At 39.3% G+C, this 19,982-nt stretch overlaps 1 protein-coding gene across 1 annotated transcript in view; it reads right to left on the reverse strand.

Moving 5' to 3' along the window:
• Positions 1-19,982, reverse strand: part of mettl16 (methyltransferase 16, N6-methyladenosine) — a 127,880-nt gene that overhangs the window by 15,257 nt on the left and 92,641 nt on the right. Inside the window, exon 8 of the mRNA XM_072243182.1 lies at positions 19,070-19,159. Coding sequence (XP_072099283.1) covers positions 19,070-19,159 — 90 coding nt within the window. The remainder of the gene's footprint in view (positions 1-19,069; positions 19,160-19,982) is intronic.

Genomic DNA, 19,982 nt, shown 5'->3' on the forward strand with positions numbered 1-19,982 from the left:
TTGCAGGGAATCCTCAAGGGAGAAGGTGAACATCTGGAAGTGGTGGTGCATGCCGGCACAAATGACATGGGGAAAAAGAGGAAAGGCATTCTACAGCGTGACTTCAGAGAACTCGGAAGCAGGCTGAAAAGCAGGACTTCCAGGATGGTTATCTCCGGTTTGCTTCCAGTTCCTCGTGCTGGAGAGGGCAGGAACAGGGAGATAATGGATCTGAATGTGTGGCTGAGGAACTGGTGCAGGAAGCAAGGATTTACATTCTTGGACCCCTGGGGTATGTTTTGGGGTAAGGATGAATTGTACAAAAGGGACGGGTTGCACCTTAATAGGAGGGGGACCAGCATTTTGGCAGGCAGGTTTGCCACTGCAACACAGGTGTGTTTAAACTAAGTAGTGGGGGGAGGGGACAAACTGGAAATATAAGGATGGAGTTAAAGGAAAAGTGAGAATAAGAAAAGTTAAGAAAGACAACAGAATCAATGGAGCAGAAAGCTCAAGAAGGGATTGTACAGTATGGCCAAGTGAAATAGGAATTGGTATGGGAGGTGAGGGGAGTAATGAATTAAAAGTATTATATATGAATGCACGGAGTATAAGAAATAAAGTGGATGAGCTTGAGGCACAGTTGGAAATTGGGAAGTATGATGTTGTGGGAATAACAGAGACATGGCTTCAAGTGGACAGGGCTTGGGAAATGAATATTCAAGGATAAATGTCCTATCGAAAGGACAGACTGATGGGCAGAGGGGGTGAGGTGGCTCTGTTGGTGAGGAATGATATTCAGACCCTTGCGAGGGGGGACATAGAATCAGGAGACGTAGAGTCAGTATAGATAGAAGCGAGAAATTCTAAGGGTAGAAAGACCCTAATGGGAGTTATCTACAGGCCCCCAAACAGTAGTCTGGATGTAGGGTGTAAGTTGAATCAAGAGTTAAAATTGGCATGTCGCAAAGGTAATGCTACAGTTGTTATGGGGGGATTTCAACATTTAGGTAGACTGGAAGAATCAGGTTGGTACTGGATCCCAAGAAAGGGAGTTTGTGGAGTCCCTCCAAGATGGATTCTTAGAACAGCTTGTATTGGAGCCTACCAGAGAGAAGGCAATTCCAGATTTAGTGCCGTGCAATGAACCGGATTTGATCAGGGACCTCGAGGTAAAGGAGCCATTAGGAGGTAGTGACCATAATATGATAAGTTTTAATCTACAATTTGAGAGGGAGAAGGGAAACTCGGAAGTGTCAGTATTACAGTTGAACAAAGGGAACTATGGAGCTATGAGGGAGGAGCTGGCCAAAGTTCAATGCAACAATACCCTAGCAGGGATGACAGTGGAACAACAATGGCAAGTGTTTCTGGGAATAATGCAGAAGGTGCAGGATCAGTTCATTTCAAAGAGGAAGAAAGATCCTAGGGGGAGTAAGGGGAGGCCGTGGCTGACAAGGGAAGTACAGTATAAAAATAAAAGAGAAGAAGTATAACATAGCAAAGATGAGTGGGAAGCTGGAGGATTGGGAAACTTCTAAAGAGCAACCGAAGATAACTAAAAAGGCAGTATGCAGAGAAAAAATGAGGTACGAAGGTAAACTAGCCAAGAATATAAAGGATAGTAAAAGCTTCTTTAGGCATGTGAAAAGGAAAAAAAAATAGTTAAGACCAAAATTGGCCCCTTGAAGACAGAAACGGGTGAATTTATTATGGGGAACAAGGAAATGGCAGACGAGTTGAACAGGTACTTTGGATCTGTCTTCACTAAGGAAGACACAAGCAATCTCCCAGATATAATAGTGGCCAAAGGACCTAGAGTAATGGATGAACTGAAGGAAATTTATATCAGGCAGGAAATGGTGTTGGATAGACTGTTGGGTCTGGAGGCTGCTAAGTCCCCGTGACCTGATGGTTTGCATCCCAGGGTACTTAAGGAGGTGGCTTTAGAAATCATGGACACATTGGTAATCATTTTCCAATGTTCTATAGATTCAGGATCAGTTCCTGTGGATTGGAGGATGGTTAACGTTGTCCCACTTTTCAAGAAAGGAGGGAGAGAGAAAACAGGGAATTATAGACTGGTTAGCCTGACGTCAGTGATGGGAAAGATGCTGGAGTCAATTATAAAAGATGAAATTACGACACATTCGGATAGCAGTAACAGGATAGGTCAGAGTCAGCATGGATTTACGAAGGGGAAATCGTGCTTGACGAATCTTCTGGAATTTTTTGAGGATGTAACTATGAAAATGAACAAGGGAGAGCCAGTGGATGTACTGTACCTGGACTTTCAGAAAGCCTTTGATAAAGTCCCACATAGGAGATTAGTGGGCAAAATTAGGGCACATGGTATTGGGGGCAGAGTACTGATATGGATTGAAAATTGGCTGGCTGACAAAAAACAAAGAGTAGCGATTAACGGGTCCCTTTCGGAATGGCAGGCAGTGACCAGTGGGGTACCGCAGGGTTCAGCGCTGGGACTGCAGCTGTTTACAATATATATTAATGATTTAGATGAGGGAATTTAAAGTAACATTAGCAAATTTGCCGATGACACAAAGCTGGGTGGCAGTGTGAAATGTGAGGAGGATGTTATGAGAATGCAGGGTGACTTGGACAGGTTGGGTGACTGGGCAGATGCATGGCAGATGCAGTTTAATGTGGATAAATGTGAGGTTATCCACTTTGGTGGTAAAAACAGGAAGGCAGATTATTATCTAAATGGAGTCAAGTTAGGAAAAGGGGAAGTACAACGAGATCTAAGTGTTCTTGTACATCAGTCACTAAAAGCAAGCATGCAGGTACAGCAGGCACTGAAGAAAGCTAATGGCATGCTGGCCTTCATAACAAGGGGAACTGAGTATAGGAGCAAAGAGGTCCTTCTGCAGCTGTACAGGGCCCTGGTGAGACCACACCTGGAGTATTGTGTGCAGTTTTGGTCTCCGAATTTGAGGAAGGACATTCTTGCTATTGAGGGAGTGCAGCGTAGGTTCACAAGGTTAATTCCTGGGATGGCGGGACTGTCATATGTTGGAAGACTGGAGCGACTGGGCTTGTACAAACTGGAATTTAGAAGGATGAGAGGGGATCTGATTGAAACATATAAGATTATTAAGGGATTGGACATGCTGGAGGCAGGAAGTATGTTCCCACTGATGGGTGAGTCCAGAACCAGAGGCCACAGTTTAAGAATAAGGGGGAGGCCATTTAGAACAGAGTTGAGGAAAAACTTTTTCACCCAGAGAGTGGTGGATATGTGGAATGCACTGCCCCAGAAGGCAGTGGAGGAAAAGTCTCTGGATGCTTTCAAGAAAGAGATGGATAGAGCTCTTATAGATAGTGGAATCAAAGGTTATGGGGATAAGGCAGGAACTGTATACTGATTGTGGATGATCAGCCATGATCACAGTGAATGGAGGTGCTGGCGCGAAGGGCCGAATGGCGTACTCCTGCACCTATTGTTTATTGTATCATGAAACAAAGTGCTCTTGTGGGATCTCAATAATAGTCTACTCAGGGTCTTCAAGCACTTCCGAACTGAGTCTGCTGCAGTGATGGCAGACCTCCTAGTGACTACCTCAGATTCTTGTGGTTTTGTGACCACCAACTGGACGAGATTCTAGAGTACCGCATGAGAGCTCATGCATTTGGTAACTGTCCCTCACCAGTCATGGTGATCTATGGCCTTAAGAGGGCAGCTGTCAAGGGAGGACGGAATTCGGGACGGAAGCATTTTCTACGCTGATGATGGTCTTAAGTCATTTTCGAGTGCAAAAGAAGCAGTCAGTATGCTGAAAGCAGCACAAGACCTAGCACAGTCTAATCCCAGACTGCATTAGATTGGAACATTTCCCATCTGAAGATTTGGCCAAAGGACTAGAAAATCTTGATTTTGGACAGGACCTTCTCCTAGGCAGCACAGACAGGACTTTGAATGGGACTTCATTAGTGACACCCTTACTTTCCAGGTCGCTGATACCGAAAGACCATTTCTGCATTGTGTTGTGCTATCGACTATCAACAGCCTATTTGATCCTCTTGGATTTGTTGCTCCAGGGATGCCTCATATTAAGAGAGTTGACCTTGGACACTTGAGGGTGGGATGTCCCACTCCCTAAAGAGAAATATGAGCAGTGGCGTTCTTCCCTTCAGGATCGTAAATTTTGAAGATTCCAAGAACCTACATAACAATTTTGCTATGTATCTACAGATCAAAAGTAAAAGAAAATGCGTCAACTAAAGCTATTGCTGCTGTTGTATGCCTGAAGAACACAGATGCTGCTTGGTATAGTGAAGCTGAGTTCATTCTGGGCAATGTGAAGCTTGCTCCCAAATCAGATCTCACCTCTTAGTTAAGTTTGACATCCTAGGTGGGGAGTGTCCTAGCCTCTACAGGAGCAGTTCATTTCCTACGCAGCTTGTTTTGTATGAACATCACTTGTTATGCAATGTTAGCATTCACTTCAAGAGGTCCAGAATATAAGAGCAGGATGTGATGCTGAGGCTTTATAAGGCATGGTCAGACTGCACTTGGAGTATTTTGAGCTGTTTTGGGCCCCCCAAGAAATAATGTGCTACATGTGCTAGCCGTGCAGAGGGTCCAGAGGAGGTTCACGAGAATCGTTCCAGGAATGAAAGAGTTAATGTATGAGAATCATATGATGACTCTGGGCCTATACTCTCTGGTGTTTAGAAGAATGAGGGAGGAGCTCACTGAAAGCTATTGAATATTGAAAGACCTTGATACAGTGGATGTGGAGAAGGTATTTCCTATAGAGGGTGAGCCTAGGACTACAAGGCACAGCCTCAGAACAGCGGGAGGTCCATTTGGAAAAGAGATGAGAAGGAATTTCTTTAGCCAGAGAATGATGAATCTGTGGATTTATAGCTACAGATGGCTAGGGATGCCAACTCATCAAGTATATTTAAAATGGAGCTTGATAGGTTCTTGGTTAGTCTGGTGTGAAAGATTACAAGATGAATGGGTTAAGAGGGATAATAAATCAGTCATTCACAAAATGCTGGAGGAACTCAGCAGGTCAGGCAGCATCTATGGAAAAAAGTACCGTTGACGTTTCAGACCAAGACTCTTCCTGTACGTAAGCTGTTTTTTTAATATCATTTTCTGCACAGGTTAATTTGGATTTCATTTTGAAGCTCATTGTGGAAAGACATCTATCTTCATCCTCCATTTGCCCTTGAAATGGTAATATCTTTTCACAAGCAAAATCTTATTAAAAATTTTGAAGGAAACGTCCATCGGGTGATTTTTAAGAAGGTGTTTAACTCACTGCACAGCCTTAGATATAAACACTGCAGTAGAATGCCAATGTATCCAAAGGTCAGCTGTCAAAAAGTAAATGGTACAATATTTGTTTCCAATTTCCGGATGGCACAGTAGTGTAGTGGTTTCCACTGACATTCCAAAGATGTACAGTTTAGGGTTAATGATTTGTGGGTATGCTATTTTGGTGCCAGAAGCATGGCAACACTTGTGGGCTGCCCAGCACAATCCTCACTGATTTGACTTGACACAAACAACACATTTCACTGTATGTTTTGATATACATGTGACAAATTAAGCTAATCTTTATCTTTTTTTAAAAAAAATCACAAAAATTGTGGTCTTCAATAACTAAAAGTATAAAGAGCTGAATAATTTTACAGGTTAGTGAAAATATAACATTTTTATGAAGGTTGAGGTAATTGAGATTATGTTTACAGTGTCTTAGATACACAGCATTGCCACAACACAACTGATGATGATATTGACAGTTAAAGTGCTGGTCAGGGTTAGTGCTATACCACTGAATAATTGGTTAAACATTTAGAGTTCCAAGTACACACTACACCTGCCAGTGATGACTTTTTTTTAAATACACCAGTTGTGTAAACAGTCACTATAAAGTTTGCTAAAACCATGAAGTATGTTTGTGTTTTAGCTTGTTGAAAATATGAATTGACTGCACATCAGAGTTACGTTAATAAACGTTAGCCATACAAGCATTTTCCCCTCAACTATGCTCTGCTCCTGTCTTAACTTTCTTGTGGTATTGATCAACTAATTGGTGGCCGTAGACAGTCAGTGTCAACAAGCTATTCAGCTGCAGAGAGATCTGACTAATGTTATCCTCTCTTTGTTCTGCAGATCCACATCAAGATGCAGGAATTATGAAGCAGCAACCCCAGTTAAACATTTCCTCTTAGGCTGGTTGCTGAAGCAAATTGTAACAATCTATTTGCAACAATCCAACTGATATGTCCGAGAGCAGTTAATTTAATAGAGCCTGGCAAATACAATTTATTTCACATCTTTCAAATTATATGTTGGTGTTCACTGCGGTATTGTAGTCTTGCACTGAAAATAAAATCAGAAGGTGGTGATACAAGTTCATATACCATTGGTAATTAGAGAGTCATGCATCATGGAAACAGGTCTTTTGGCTTATCAAGTCCGTGCTATCTATCAACCACTTTCCAATAATCCTGCATGAATCTCATTTTATATTCTCTCCATTTTCTCATCAACTCCCCTAGAGTCTATACCATTCACACTAAAGCACGGGTTCCCAACCTGGGGTCTATGGTCCCCTTGCTTAATATATAGGTCCATGGCATGAAACAGGTTGGTTACCCCTGCACTAGGGTTAAGTTACATAGCCAATTAAACTACAAACCTGCACTTTTTTGGAAGGAAACTACAGCACCAGTGGAAAAGCACACAATCAAAGCAAGAGGATGCAACTCCACAAGCACCCAAGATCAGGATTGAACCCAGGTCTCTGGTACAGTGAAGCAACAGTTCTTCTAATTGAACCACCATGCTACCCAACTAACTTATGAATGGATGGAAGGTACTGAAAAGTGGAAAGTATAAAAAATAGGAAACATACTGACACTGTCTTCCCCCAATTCTCCTCATGGAGTTGAAACAAAAAGAAATAAGCCTCTGTTGAATCTGATTAGCTGCTATGTCAATATTTCCATGCAGTTTATAATCTGAAAACACATTGAGGCGCTTCCAGATGAGACAATTATGGACTTTACAAGTATTATCTACTTTCTCAAAGGTAATTTTTTCCCCATACAAGAATCTTGTCATGTGCCTTGTATCACAGTAGGATGCAGTCTACTAGGGCAGATCTGCATAAACCTATTGGTGTACCAAAATAATGACATTCCCATATTTATACCAACTTTGAGAACTTACAGAACAATCTTCAGTGCAATTCAACAACTTACAAGAAATGCTTATAATTACTAATCACAATGTAGCAAATCAGAAAGGCTGTGATATTCGGCTTTTAAGTGGTGTTACAAGTTTTATTTCCTGGAATAGTCTTTACTAACACCAGATGCTGGTGCTGTGGAAATTCCTGGACCCACGAGACAAACTATGTTACTAAATATAGCTTGAGAGTTGAGTTAAAGCAGGTGACTCACTGCCACATGTACCAGGCTATTTAACCATAGTGTAATACTTGCGGCTACTAGCAATCATAAGTAGTCAGATTTGCATCTTTGGTTACTTCTGTTGGATCTCTGTGGTCTTGTTCATTCAACTTTGTCTTTTAGCTGGTTTGATAGCAGATCTTTTTTAATCCACTTCCCTCAGTCAACATCTTGTTAATAACAATTGTTTCATTCATAAATGCTTACTTGAGAGTGTATTCCTGTCTTTCTATAAGATATAAATAGTAGGTCAAATACACAATATTATTATCCTTCAGTGATACTTGAGATATTGTTAAGCAGGTCCAGTTCATAGTGTTTGTCCACATTTACATCCTTTCACAGCTAGCCCTTGCTGATTCTTTTGTTAATGGCCACTTTTGAGTTTCACTCTGTCACAAGGAAATTTTTAATTGCATAACACTGAATTATCACCGCATAGCCTCTCTCACATAAACGCCCTTGTCAAGATGCTGTTCATCGACCATAGCTCAGAATTTAATACCATCATTCCCACAATCCTGATTGAGAAGTTGCAGAACCTGGGCCTTTCTACTTTCCTCTGCAATTGGATTCTCGACTTCCTAACCAGAAGACCACAATCTGTGCGGATTGGTGATAACATATCCTCCTCACTAACGATCAACACTGGCACACCTCAGGGGTGTGTGCTTAGCCCACTGCTCTGCTCTCTATACACACATGACTGTGTGGCTAGGTATCGCTCAAATACCATCTATAAATTTGCTGACTATACAACTATTGTTGGTAGAATCTCAGGTGGTGACAAGAGGGCGTACAGGAGTGAGATATGCCAACTAGTGGAATGGTGTCACAGCAACACCTGGCACTCAACGTCAGTAAGACGAAAGAGCTGACTGTGGACTTCGGGAAGGGTAGGACAAAGGAACACATACCAATCCCCATAGAGGGTTCAGAAGTGGAGAGAGTGAGCAGTTTCAAGTTCCAGGGTGTCAAGATCTCTGAGGATCTAACCTAATCCCAACATATTGATGTAATTATAAGGAAGACAAGACAACGGCTATGCTTCATTAAGAGTTTGAAGAGATTTGGCATGTCAACAAATACACTCAAAAGCTTCTATATTTGTACCGTGGAGAGCATTCTGACAGAATACACCACTGTCTGGTATGGGGGGGGTGGGGGGCGGGTGCTATTGCACAGGACTGAAAGAGGCTGCAGTGGGCTGTAAATCTAGTCAGCTCCATCTTGGGCACTAGCCTACGAAGTACCCAGGACATCTTCAGGGAGCAGTGTCTCAGAAAGACAGCGTCCATTATTAAGGACCTCCAGCACCCTTTTCTCACTGTTACCTTCAAGTAGGAGGTACAGAAGCCTGAAGGCACACACTCAGTGATTCAGGAACAACTCCTTCCCCTCTGTCATCTGATTCCTAAATGGACATTGAATCCTTGGACACTATCTCATTTTTTTTAATATACAGTATTTCTGTTTTTTGCACATTTGATTTACTTGTTTATTTATTTACTTATTTATTTTTCTCTTCTATATTATGTATTACATTGAACGGCTGCTGCTAAGTTAACAAATTTCATGTCACATGCCGGTGAAAATAAACCTGATTCTGATTCTTGGCAAACACGAGGAATTCTGCAGATGCTGGAAATTCAAGCAACACACATCAAAGTTGCTGGTGAACGCAGCAGGCCAGGCAGCATCTCTAGGAAGAGGTACAGTCGACGTTTTGGGCTGAGACCCTTCATCAGGACTCCTAGAGATGCTGCCTGGCCTGCTGCGTTCACCAGCAACTTTGATGTGTGTTGTCTGATTCTTGGCTTTTATGGCCTTCACAAAAAATGGCCACGATGAAGGTTCTAGCCACTAGAGGGCCTCATACTCAAATCTTTACACTTGAGACAGACAAAAAGAGAGAATATGTGACGGTTAGTGATATCCACAAGAGAAACAATATTTTAAAAGTCAATTGTAAAATTAGTTTACATTATCAATGACATAGAAATACAGTAATAGAACCAAGTCATTAAGCTAACTGGTACTTCTATGCTTAAGTTGGACATTCACTAACATAACGAGAATTATGTTATCCTTTCTTAAAGACATCCCAGCAATATGCAAGTTAAGCAGCAGTGTATTCTTAGTATAATATTTGCCAGAAATAGTTCTTCCACTTTACAAAGTTTAATACAAATTTGAATTAATATTGTGAATTACTTTTTCCTATAAACTGTTCGAATTAAATTAACATTTAAGACTGAGAAATTCCTTTATAAATGGTTGTCTAATTGAAGGAGGCAAAAATGATGATGCTATTTTAAAGTCTGATTATTTGTTTTTCACACATGTCTTTGACCAAGCCCTGAAGGAAGCCTGTTGTTATATTTGCTTACATAATTTTGCTGGAGCTGATTGGTGGTATAATGTCAGCGGTAGCTTCGTAAACAAAGTGATGTTGCTATCTCTAGAGACTTTGAATGCTATCAAGGTTGGCAGAAGAACACAAGAAAACAGGAGTAGAATAGATCACTAGGCCTCTCAAACCTGCCCTGCTGTTCATTATAATGGCTGATCTATGCCGACCTCAACCTCTCTTCTGCGTAGGCTCCCCAGAACCCTCAATCTTTCAAATATTTTTTCTGTCTGCACTTTTAATATATCTAATGATCCAGCTTCTGTATATCTGAATATCTGTAATCTGTCAAGTAGGAGGCCGTGCACAATTCTGATCTGATGGAGGCAGACGTGAGGAACATCTGGTGAAACTTCTGAAATGCCTGCTTCGCTGCCGCTGTTACTGTGTGATCCGAAATCTCCGAAGGGGAAGGCCCGAATCCTCAGCTTTGCCTGGCGCTTGGTGGCCGGGGCCGGGGTCGAAGCGCTCCGTAGATATGGTGCTTGGTGTTGGAGGGCTGGTCGGAGGCTCGAAGCTTTCGGACAGACTCAGTCGGACTGTGTCGGGTGCTTCCAGGATGCTGCATCGGCAAGTTTGCGGCGCTGGAAGCTCATGGCAGGGAGAGTTTCTTCCTTCTACCGTCTGCATGAGATGTTGGGGCTATTGGGACTTTGAGACTTTTTTTTTTACCATGCCCATGGTCTGCTCTTATCAAATTACAGTACTGCTTTGCACTGTTGTAACTATATGTTATAATTATGTGTTTTTTGTCAGTTTTAGTCTTGGTCTGTCTTGTGTTTCTGTGATATCATACTGGAGGAACATTGTATCATTTTTTAATGCATGCATTTCTAAATGACAATAAATGAGGGCACAGTGTCCTCATAATCTAATCTACAACACTCGGGGCAGAAAATTACAGAATTTACTCCCCCCTGATGGCAATGACTGGCTGTTTATTTTGCAACTATTCATGGCACTTTCCTTAGGGGAATTGGACTTTCTGGCTCTCCAAGAACTGAAAAGTATAACTCTCAGTGCACGCCAGTACAGAGCTCTGCTTTAATACACTATTGTTGCAGTATGGGGTCATTTCCAAACTACTCACAAACATAGTGAGTAGGTACAAATTAGGACATAAAAGCAGTGTGTGAGACCTGCATTCAAAATCTATATTTTGTTTTCTTTTTATAAATTTCATCACAGAGGAGACGAATTTGTTTTCCAGAATGGAGGGTTTACCATTTCAGGAATGCCTGGGTCATATGTAATAGACATACAGAGCAATGTTTCTATATCTAACTCATCTAACAGTGTCTCAAAACAGATACCCAAGTATATTAATGTGATATTGTACAATTTCCCATGGAATCTGATGGAATGGGATCGTCCACACAGGAAAACAGAAAGAGAATGATAAATATTGGTTGATACTTAATGTTGGGGTTTGTGAAAGGAAGAAGGTTAAGTGTTCATTATTTTACATTGTTTCCTCCAGTCTTTTCTACCACCTCATCATTGGAAAGGATTTGCTACAATTCTGTTCCGGCACTTGAATTCAACACACTGGGATTCCATATCCTCCTTAAATTAACTGACTTGGTTTACAATACTGTTCAGTAACAGTGGAAGTTAATCCATATAAACTAAGCATATTTCCATAGCTCTGAGACCCGAGTTAAATATAGATCTACTCTTTAATACACCATAATTGCATAGAAGGAGACAAAAAAAGAGTACATCAACATTCTCTTATGGTCTCATAAAATAAGGTCACTTGTAATATCAGCATTTGTAATGTATATCTTAATTGTCCCTGTATAGGTGATGGTGTAGTCACATTTTATAAGATTTTTTTGTCACATGTACGTTGAAACATACAATGAAATGTGTTGTTTTGCATCAATGACCAACACAGTCCGAATATGTGTTGGAGGTAACCTGCAGGTGTTGCCATGCTTCCGGTGCTAACGTAGCGGTGCCTACAATATGCTAACCCACACTATCCCATACGTCTTTGAAATGAGGGAGGAAACTAGAGCACCCAGAGGAAACCCATATGGTCACGGGAAGAAATTACAAACTGTTTACAGACAGCGGCAGAAATGAAAGCCCAATCGCTGGCACTGTAAAGCATTACTCTAACTGCTACGCTACTGTGTCGCCCTTTAGACCATGCCAATCCTGAAAAGAGCCTAGCAGTGACGTCTTTTCAATACTTTCAGTGTAAAATTATATAAGAATATCATATACATCTTTCAAAAATAGCATTCCAGTGGCAAACGTGACATAGATTATGTTGATTACAATGATGGCTGGAACATTGTGCAATGTCTAAGCAGCTAAGTGTCTTTGGAATAGTAGCTTCTTCCTGTTACATGACAATACACCAGTGGAGATTCATGACGTCTGGTGTTCTATGCCATCTTACCAACATTAAAAATTTACATAAACTCATGCATTTTGATGATATGAAAGAGCACCATTTGTAGTAATGTGTTAGAATGAAAGTAAATAAAATATTGACAAAGTGAGCTGCACACTAAACAAGCAGCACCAGAATCATAGCATCACATGAAAACATACCAATTGCCCCATCAAATTTACATTGATGGCTTTCTCTGCTCAAGACATCTATTTGCCTAATAATTTCCCATAAGTATAACATTCTAAGTCATTGTGCAAGTATTTAATTCCTCTGTAGAAGTTATTAATTCAGTTTTGGCATTAAATCTACACTATATCTAATCTCAAACACAAGAGATTTTGCACTGTACCTAATCTCTATGTAATAATTATTTTCCATCCTCCTCTTTAATGGTTTCAGATTTAGCATCTTCTCATTAATATATCAATTCACCACAGACCTACTCATAATCTTTCAAAATTTTGAACAGCTCAGAGTTCAGCTCTTAGCCTTTCTTTTCTGCTTTCTGGTTTCAAATTTCTAGCTATGCAGCTACCCACATTAGATCTGCCAGTATGCTCCACATACCTTCCGTGGCTGCCTGCCTGTGCTAGTCTTGCAATGGGAATGGGCTGCAATTGGCAATCAGACCTTGACAGGGAATTATCTGAAGACAAGCTCTCCAACACCATTCTGCTTGCACCACCAATGCTCTGGTTCACTGATTTTAGTGGCTGGCAAACAGCCATTTAAAAACAGCTGCATATTATTTAATTAAAGTTGAAATTATTTAAAAAGCTTGTCTAATTAACATATGTACAGAAGATATAAAGAAAACAAAACTCTTACTATAAAACTTAAATTTATCTCTGTAATTAAAATTAGTGATCTTATTCAATAAAATTGGATAATGCTAGATGTGTCAGAATGTGAGCAGAAGTTGAGGGACCAGATGCAATTGTATCTGAGTATACCTCACAGTAGGTTATGGACTGGCTGAAGCAAAAGGTCACAAGGACCCACACTCAATTTCTATTCTGTACGTTTCCACATCACTGCAGAAGTAGAGTGGGCTGACATGGACTCCGCAGCAGCTTGCTTATTGGTCCCCATTATGATCAGGGCCAATATATCAAATGCCATTTCAAAATTCATCTATGCATGACATAACGGTACAGTAGTTAGTGTTGCTGCCTCTAAGCTCCAGCAACCTGGGTTCAAGTACTTTTACTGTAGAGTTTACTCCTTCTCTCTGTGACTATGCAAGTTTCTGAGAGGTGCTCCAGCTTCATCCAATGATGCGCTGGTAGGTTAAATGGCTACTATAAATTACCCCTTAAATTGCAATAAGAATCAAAGAGTGGCTACCATGACCTTGTCCTCCATTAAATCTATGTTCTAACTCACAGAATAACAGAAATCCTATTTCACTACAACAAATTTCATGACATATGCCAATGATTCTGAAACCCTATTCTTATGATTCTACTGCCAATTTAATTTTTATAGTTTTCTTTTCTGGCTCTCCATTGAACTTTCAGTATTTCTTGGTTTGTTAATGACTTGAGAGTCTGAAGTCCATTTCATTTTAATTTATATATATGATAAGCAACACACACAAATTGCTAGAGGAACTTGGAAGGTCAGGCAGCATCTGTGGAAATGAATAAACAGTAGGCGTTTCAGGCTAAGATCCTTCATCAGAACTGGAAAGAAAGGGGGAAGAAGCCAGAATAAAAAAGTGGGATGAGGGGACTTCCCTTTTCACTTCTGTAGATGCTATTTATTCACACATATATAAACACACACACACCTTTTTTTTTTTCCATTCGGGGTGGATATCCCAGCTATAGATATCCTCCAGTTCACCCTCCATCCCTCAGAAAATAAGCCAAAATCTGTACCTGATCTATTTCCTCTAAAACATTGCTCACTGCTTTGTTCTTCAATCTCTGATTTAATTCACCTGGGCCAAATCATTCTTCCACTCAACTGAATTAATTTTCCTCAATTTGCATGTTTTCTCATTATGAGGTTACAGGGGAAAAACTACAGGAGTGGAACCAGCTGAAAATCTGTTTTATTTTTAAAAAGTCTGCACTGGCTTAATGGCTGGATTGGTCACTGAATCAAATAGTTCTATGACAAGAGAGCTCTATTTGAAAAGTTATGGTCTATTTTACTGAACTGCCTCATTCTGTAACAAAACCTTTATTATTCCACAATGAATTGTAGATTATGATACAGGTAAAAATAAGACTTTTAACACATAGTAGAAAAAATCCATCAAAAAGTAAGATACGAATGAAATCACTGAAATCCTGACTTTGACCACATCACTGTTGGAAATTGTTGAGCAAGACCTATATATCAATGGGAGACCAGTTCCTTGGCTATTCACATAAACTGCCAATGAAAATATGAAGGAATATTTAAATACCTTATTATCAGACTGTCTCAAAATGGTTCACACAATTAATTACCTTTTCACACAATTAATTACTTCTGTACTATACAGATTATGATGCAGAAAAAAGATTGCACCATTCTGCACCTGTAGTATCTAATAGCACTGTGATGACCAACTAGCTAATTGGAGGATGTTTGGGTGGTTCTAGCCAGAACACTGAACTCCTGGAACTTCTTCAAATAGGACTAATTTTTAATTTAACTTGAAGCTGAAGCTTCACTGTTGGCATGGGAGATGGATGCACGTCAGAAATAGTTTGTTCGCCTGCAGTTGGTGCACGGCTCAGGTAATCAGGGCAGAAAAAAGATTTTCCGAAACAAAACAAAAATCAATTGTCCATGTTGATTCACAACTAACACATCTCCTTTTGTTTCTAGCCTCTTGAAGGATAAAAGTATCAAGAAAATTCAGCCACTGGCCACATGAAGGGGAAGTAAACTAGGCCAATTTTTTCTGCCTAACTTGCTCCTTTCCTTTTGTGTTTCTTGGCAGCCTATCCTGATTCTAGGTCTTCAGGAGGTGAGTGGGTCAAAGAGAGAAAAGAATCCCCCTGAGAAGATTACTAATCGCTGTGCACATCAACCGCTACACTGCATGGAACTGTTGCTGGGTTACTGCGAATCAGAAGCCACCAGCACACTGGTAGCAGGTTAAGTGCATCTAATGGAAGGCTAGGGAATGCATTATTAACAACATGCTGTTATCCAGACTGACAAATGTCAGTTTCTTCTCTGTTTTGACATGTTTATTAATGCCAAAAACATAATTGTGCTCAATGTCCAAGAAGCAGAGTATCTGGTATGCTTATCTTAAGTAAGTTACATGTTCAAATGCATTTTAAAGTAGTTTTTGATTAAATCAGAAATTGCTCTAATTTTTGATCTACGACTTTCAGACCAAACTCACTGGGTGCTCTCAATCATATTAGTATTGCAGTTTCTAGCCCCCACTTAGACTTCATTTAAACCTTCCTCTAATTATCAAAATATCATACATCTTTTGACCCACTTGACACATTTAGACTTTGGTCAATGTTCTACAAAATACTGCATTAATAAAAATGCTAAACATCTTATGTCTTTATCCAAGGATAAGTCACTTCAGCTGAACCCTTTCCTGTAGAGATATCTGGTTGAAATTGCTATGGCAAGGTCATTTCACCAGCCATCTAATTCACTTTAAACCTGGTGCAATGCTTAGATATCAATCAGGGTCCAAACTAACAAGGACTTATGTTCCCAGACAGCAGCAGGAGTCCTTAATTTCCAATGATTACATGTTCAAACTGCTCCATTAAACAAGGATCTACGTCGACAAGGACTTAGCAATGACAAACGTGCATAACATTTACTTCAAGATATGCAGAAATAGAAAAAGAAAAGAATACCCAAAGATAACCTCATTAATTTGCAAAGCAGTTAATGTGTATCAGCTGGTGTGTCACTGCTGCTCCAGACTGTGCAACACAAACACTAACAAGCCTGAAAATCCCACACTGTGCCCAAGGGGAACACAGTAACAGGCAGAAGTACCCCAGGAGGTTTCTCTCTGTAACTGGGGAAGGCTGCAGAAAAAAAAACAGTACTTGCCAAGTAACACATAAACTACTGCAAATCTTAGTACGACTGCAAAAATGTAGGAAGAGGAACAGCTCAACAAGAAAAAAATGTTTTGAAATTTAACAATACTTTCCATTATTGTACATTGGAGTATGGAATATGCTATCAAATGAGAATGGCAACTATAAAGACTGTAATTAAAAATACTTGCAGCATTTGCTTTCTATTACTGAAGAAACAAATTAACAGTAAAATTCTGAGTAATTGTTTCATTACTTTGTAGTATAGTGGGTAGTAGTTTAATAAATGGAAATTTGTACAACATTATTGCAATAGGCAAGTCTGAAAGACATCAAAATGCTGTTTGGAGGGAGGCTTATATTTGTCTGTGCCCATGCACTTTGGTTGCCGGTTGGAATTAACACAGAACAACTCTGCTTCATGTCCCATTTGCTGGATTTATAGAGCAGAAGGGTCCTGTGTCCTAATGTCAAACTGCTTCAGATAATAAATCAAAGCTGAGGTATCAATGGGATAAAGTAAAGAAAGGCCACCATCCCCAGACAAGGTATCCAATGACCCTGTTATAAATCTGCCTGTGTGAATACAATTAGGTTGTGATGCCTTTATCATATCCAGCAAAGGACAGCAGTCTTTTGAATGCATCACCTTTAGAAACTTGGAGAGATGGCTGGAGAATCATGTCTCTTTAGAAATTATTTCACAGTTTAGTGCTTTTAATAGAAAAAAATGGAGAAAAATTAAAACTAAAAAAAATGTATGAAGGGATATTCAGTTAATATTATGAACAAGAGGAAGAAACAAAATGTCAAGAGATTCTCACAAATTCCAAGGCTAATTAAAAATAAAGCTTTAGTGCTCTATCAACATCCCTATTTGTCTTTTCCCAATTGCCTGAGGAGTCTCACGAAGGATAATGAAGTTATGTGATTGATTGGAGACAGATGAAAGCTTTCAAAAAATGAAAAGCCCAGCCTAAGGCAACTTTAATAATTTCTTACACTAAAGTGTGGACATACTTTACTTTTAAAATAAAATGTGCTGTGCACAAAAAATTCAAAACTATTCATGAGTCTTTGGAGAAAATTGTATTTTGAATTGGGAATGCACCAGGAGTTATGGCTTCTTTTGGATCCCATTCTTCCACTCAAATCACATTCAAATTGAAAAAACAGGAGAAAGTAAAAGAGAAAAGGGAGGGATAGCTAGTTACACCACCACAATCCAAAATATTCTGTAAGCATTAAATAAGAAACTGCAAATGATCATGTAGCAGATATATATCCAGATTACAGTAATCTCTAATACAATAATGATTGTTGCACATTGTCATCAGCCAAATGAAAATGTAACTCCGAAGTGACTTATTTATAGTGGTATTCCTAAGATTATATCAGAACTCAAATAAAAGTGAGCTATTCCCACAAGGGATTGGAATGAAAATGGCTATTTATTACTGGATTGGGGAAAAAGCCCAACTATAACTATAATGACAATCAAAATAAATACTACAGGCAAGGATCAAAAACATTCAACTGTGAGGGAAGTAAACCTTAGTATAGGAACATCTGGACTCTGAAAGTATTCATTCGAAGAAAGCTGTACTAAATACTCATTATTACCATCTAAAAATACAAAAGTGTATGAATACCATTCATATTTTCTCAAGAGGAAAAAAGGATATTTCCTTAACATCTAAGTTTTAAGGAAATAGAATTACGATTTTAACTTTACAAACTTCTGAAAATATGAAACAGGGGATCAAAGTAAAACCACAGTGATTTACAGAATTTAAGCATAAAATAATTATCTCCTGTTTACATTCTGCAAAGCACAGTGGGGCATTCTTTTACATTAAGCAAAGTATCAGTTGAAGAAAATTAAATGCCTGTTGCATCAATCCGAAAGAGCTAACTCACTTCCAATTTCCTTGTAGCTGGTAATGAGGTTCCAATGAGAAGATTGTGCACAGTAGGCCTTTCCAACACTTTTTAATGATGTCATTCACTAATTTGGGTACAAGTGCTTGCTTCCTCTAATCCAGCAGATTAGCATGTTGTCTTTAAACGTTGGTTCTGAAGGTGAATCCATTATTATTCTAAACATTTTGTTAGATGTGTCAAATGAGGCTGGGATTCAAATCTATTTTCTCTCCCCTCCAGGTAACAAATAATTATTTTCTGTTTACATTCTGTGAAGCACAGTGGGATTTTTTTTTCTACATTACAAATATAAATGACAGTAATTATTGTACCCAGATAGTCCTACACATCCCATTTAAGGTTGCTTCCTCTATTAACAAAATACAGAAACAAAATTATATATTCTCCAACAATTCACTGAACAGGGTTTCAAATGCTGATAAATTTAAGTTTTGAAGCAGTAAAATTAAAGCATCATGAACCTGCAATTTAACTCATATTTACAACCTATATTGATTTAATAATATTACTTTTATTCACCCACTCACTCCACTGGGCCACAACTAATTCAGTGAAACAGAGCTGATGACGTTATCCATAACTGCTGCAGGAGCAACATCCAATGACAACAGAATTCTATTAGTTACTTCTTATATATTTTAATTTTAGACCTCAACACTCTTTGTAAAGCCGGGGCTTAGAAGTACAAGGTAATATTATTCTATCCTGCAGAGTACACATTTAAACTCTAATAATGTTGGCAAGATTATGGAAATATTTGGACCTATCTGTAATCTTCCATTTTATTTTAAATTGGAATAGAAGACTGAAGACTGATTATACCTTAGTGAAGGCAATACTTACAGGCATAATTACATCGTCATAAAAACTCCATGCCAAAGCCCACCTCATGGTTCGTCCTTGACAGAATTCAGTGTGGGTGACTTTAGGGACCTGGGTGACATACAGCAGGTGTTTAGACACAAAAAGACAAAAGCTTGACTGATTGTATGTTTAACAGATGCATCTGGCCCGAGGCTGCCAATTTTGGTTACGTCAATCAATGACAAATTCAGTGAAATGGTGTAAATTCTATGCCACACCAAGCACTGTTTAGCAGAAAATAGTTATCATTTACTTTTTTTCCCCCTCCAAATATAATTTTAGTGCACATAAAGCTGAAGAAGATTAACTGCTTCAATGTGTCAATTTAAATTATTCACAGTCAATTCCTGGGATGGCTATTTTTTAATTAAATTTGTTCTGCACATTGACTCATTAATGGTGCAGATCCTTCCATAGCCATTGGGATCAGAACGTCATTATTTTCAAATATCCCCCTTTTTAAAAATGAAATGATCCTATGTCAAACATTAGCTCAATTGTGAAATAGGTAAATGACCTTCACCCTTGCCTCTGTCATTATCTAGGAGCAGGCAGACTGGAGTGCTGCCAGTTGGCTTTGTGTTTTGGAAAATAGCTTGCTTTTACTGTTTTTCCTTTCAATGACTCAATGGAGAACAAACCACATGGCGAAACAGTAACGATATTGCCAGTGAATAATTCTATCTTATAACACAGACACACAAATTGTTTTGGGAACTCAAAAGTACAAGCTAAGTTTTAAAAAACAGACCCAAAAACTGCTTAAGAATGTCAATACAGGATGACCATTATGTACCTGCCAAAACCCCACTGTCAGAAGCATACAAAGTATCATTTCAGTGGCTAAGCAGAATGTTGGCTGGAATACTCTTTAGAATCATAGCAGAGTCTC

The sequence above is a fragment of the Mobula birostris genome, chromosome 25 (assembly GCF_030028105.1).
Source record: "Mobula birostris isolate sMobBir1 chromosome 25, sMobBir1.hap1, whole genome shotgun sequence".
Classification (NCBI taxonomy): Eukaryota; Metazoa; Chordata; class Chondrichthyes; order Myliobatiformes; family Myliobatidae; genus Mobula; species Mobula birostris.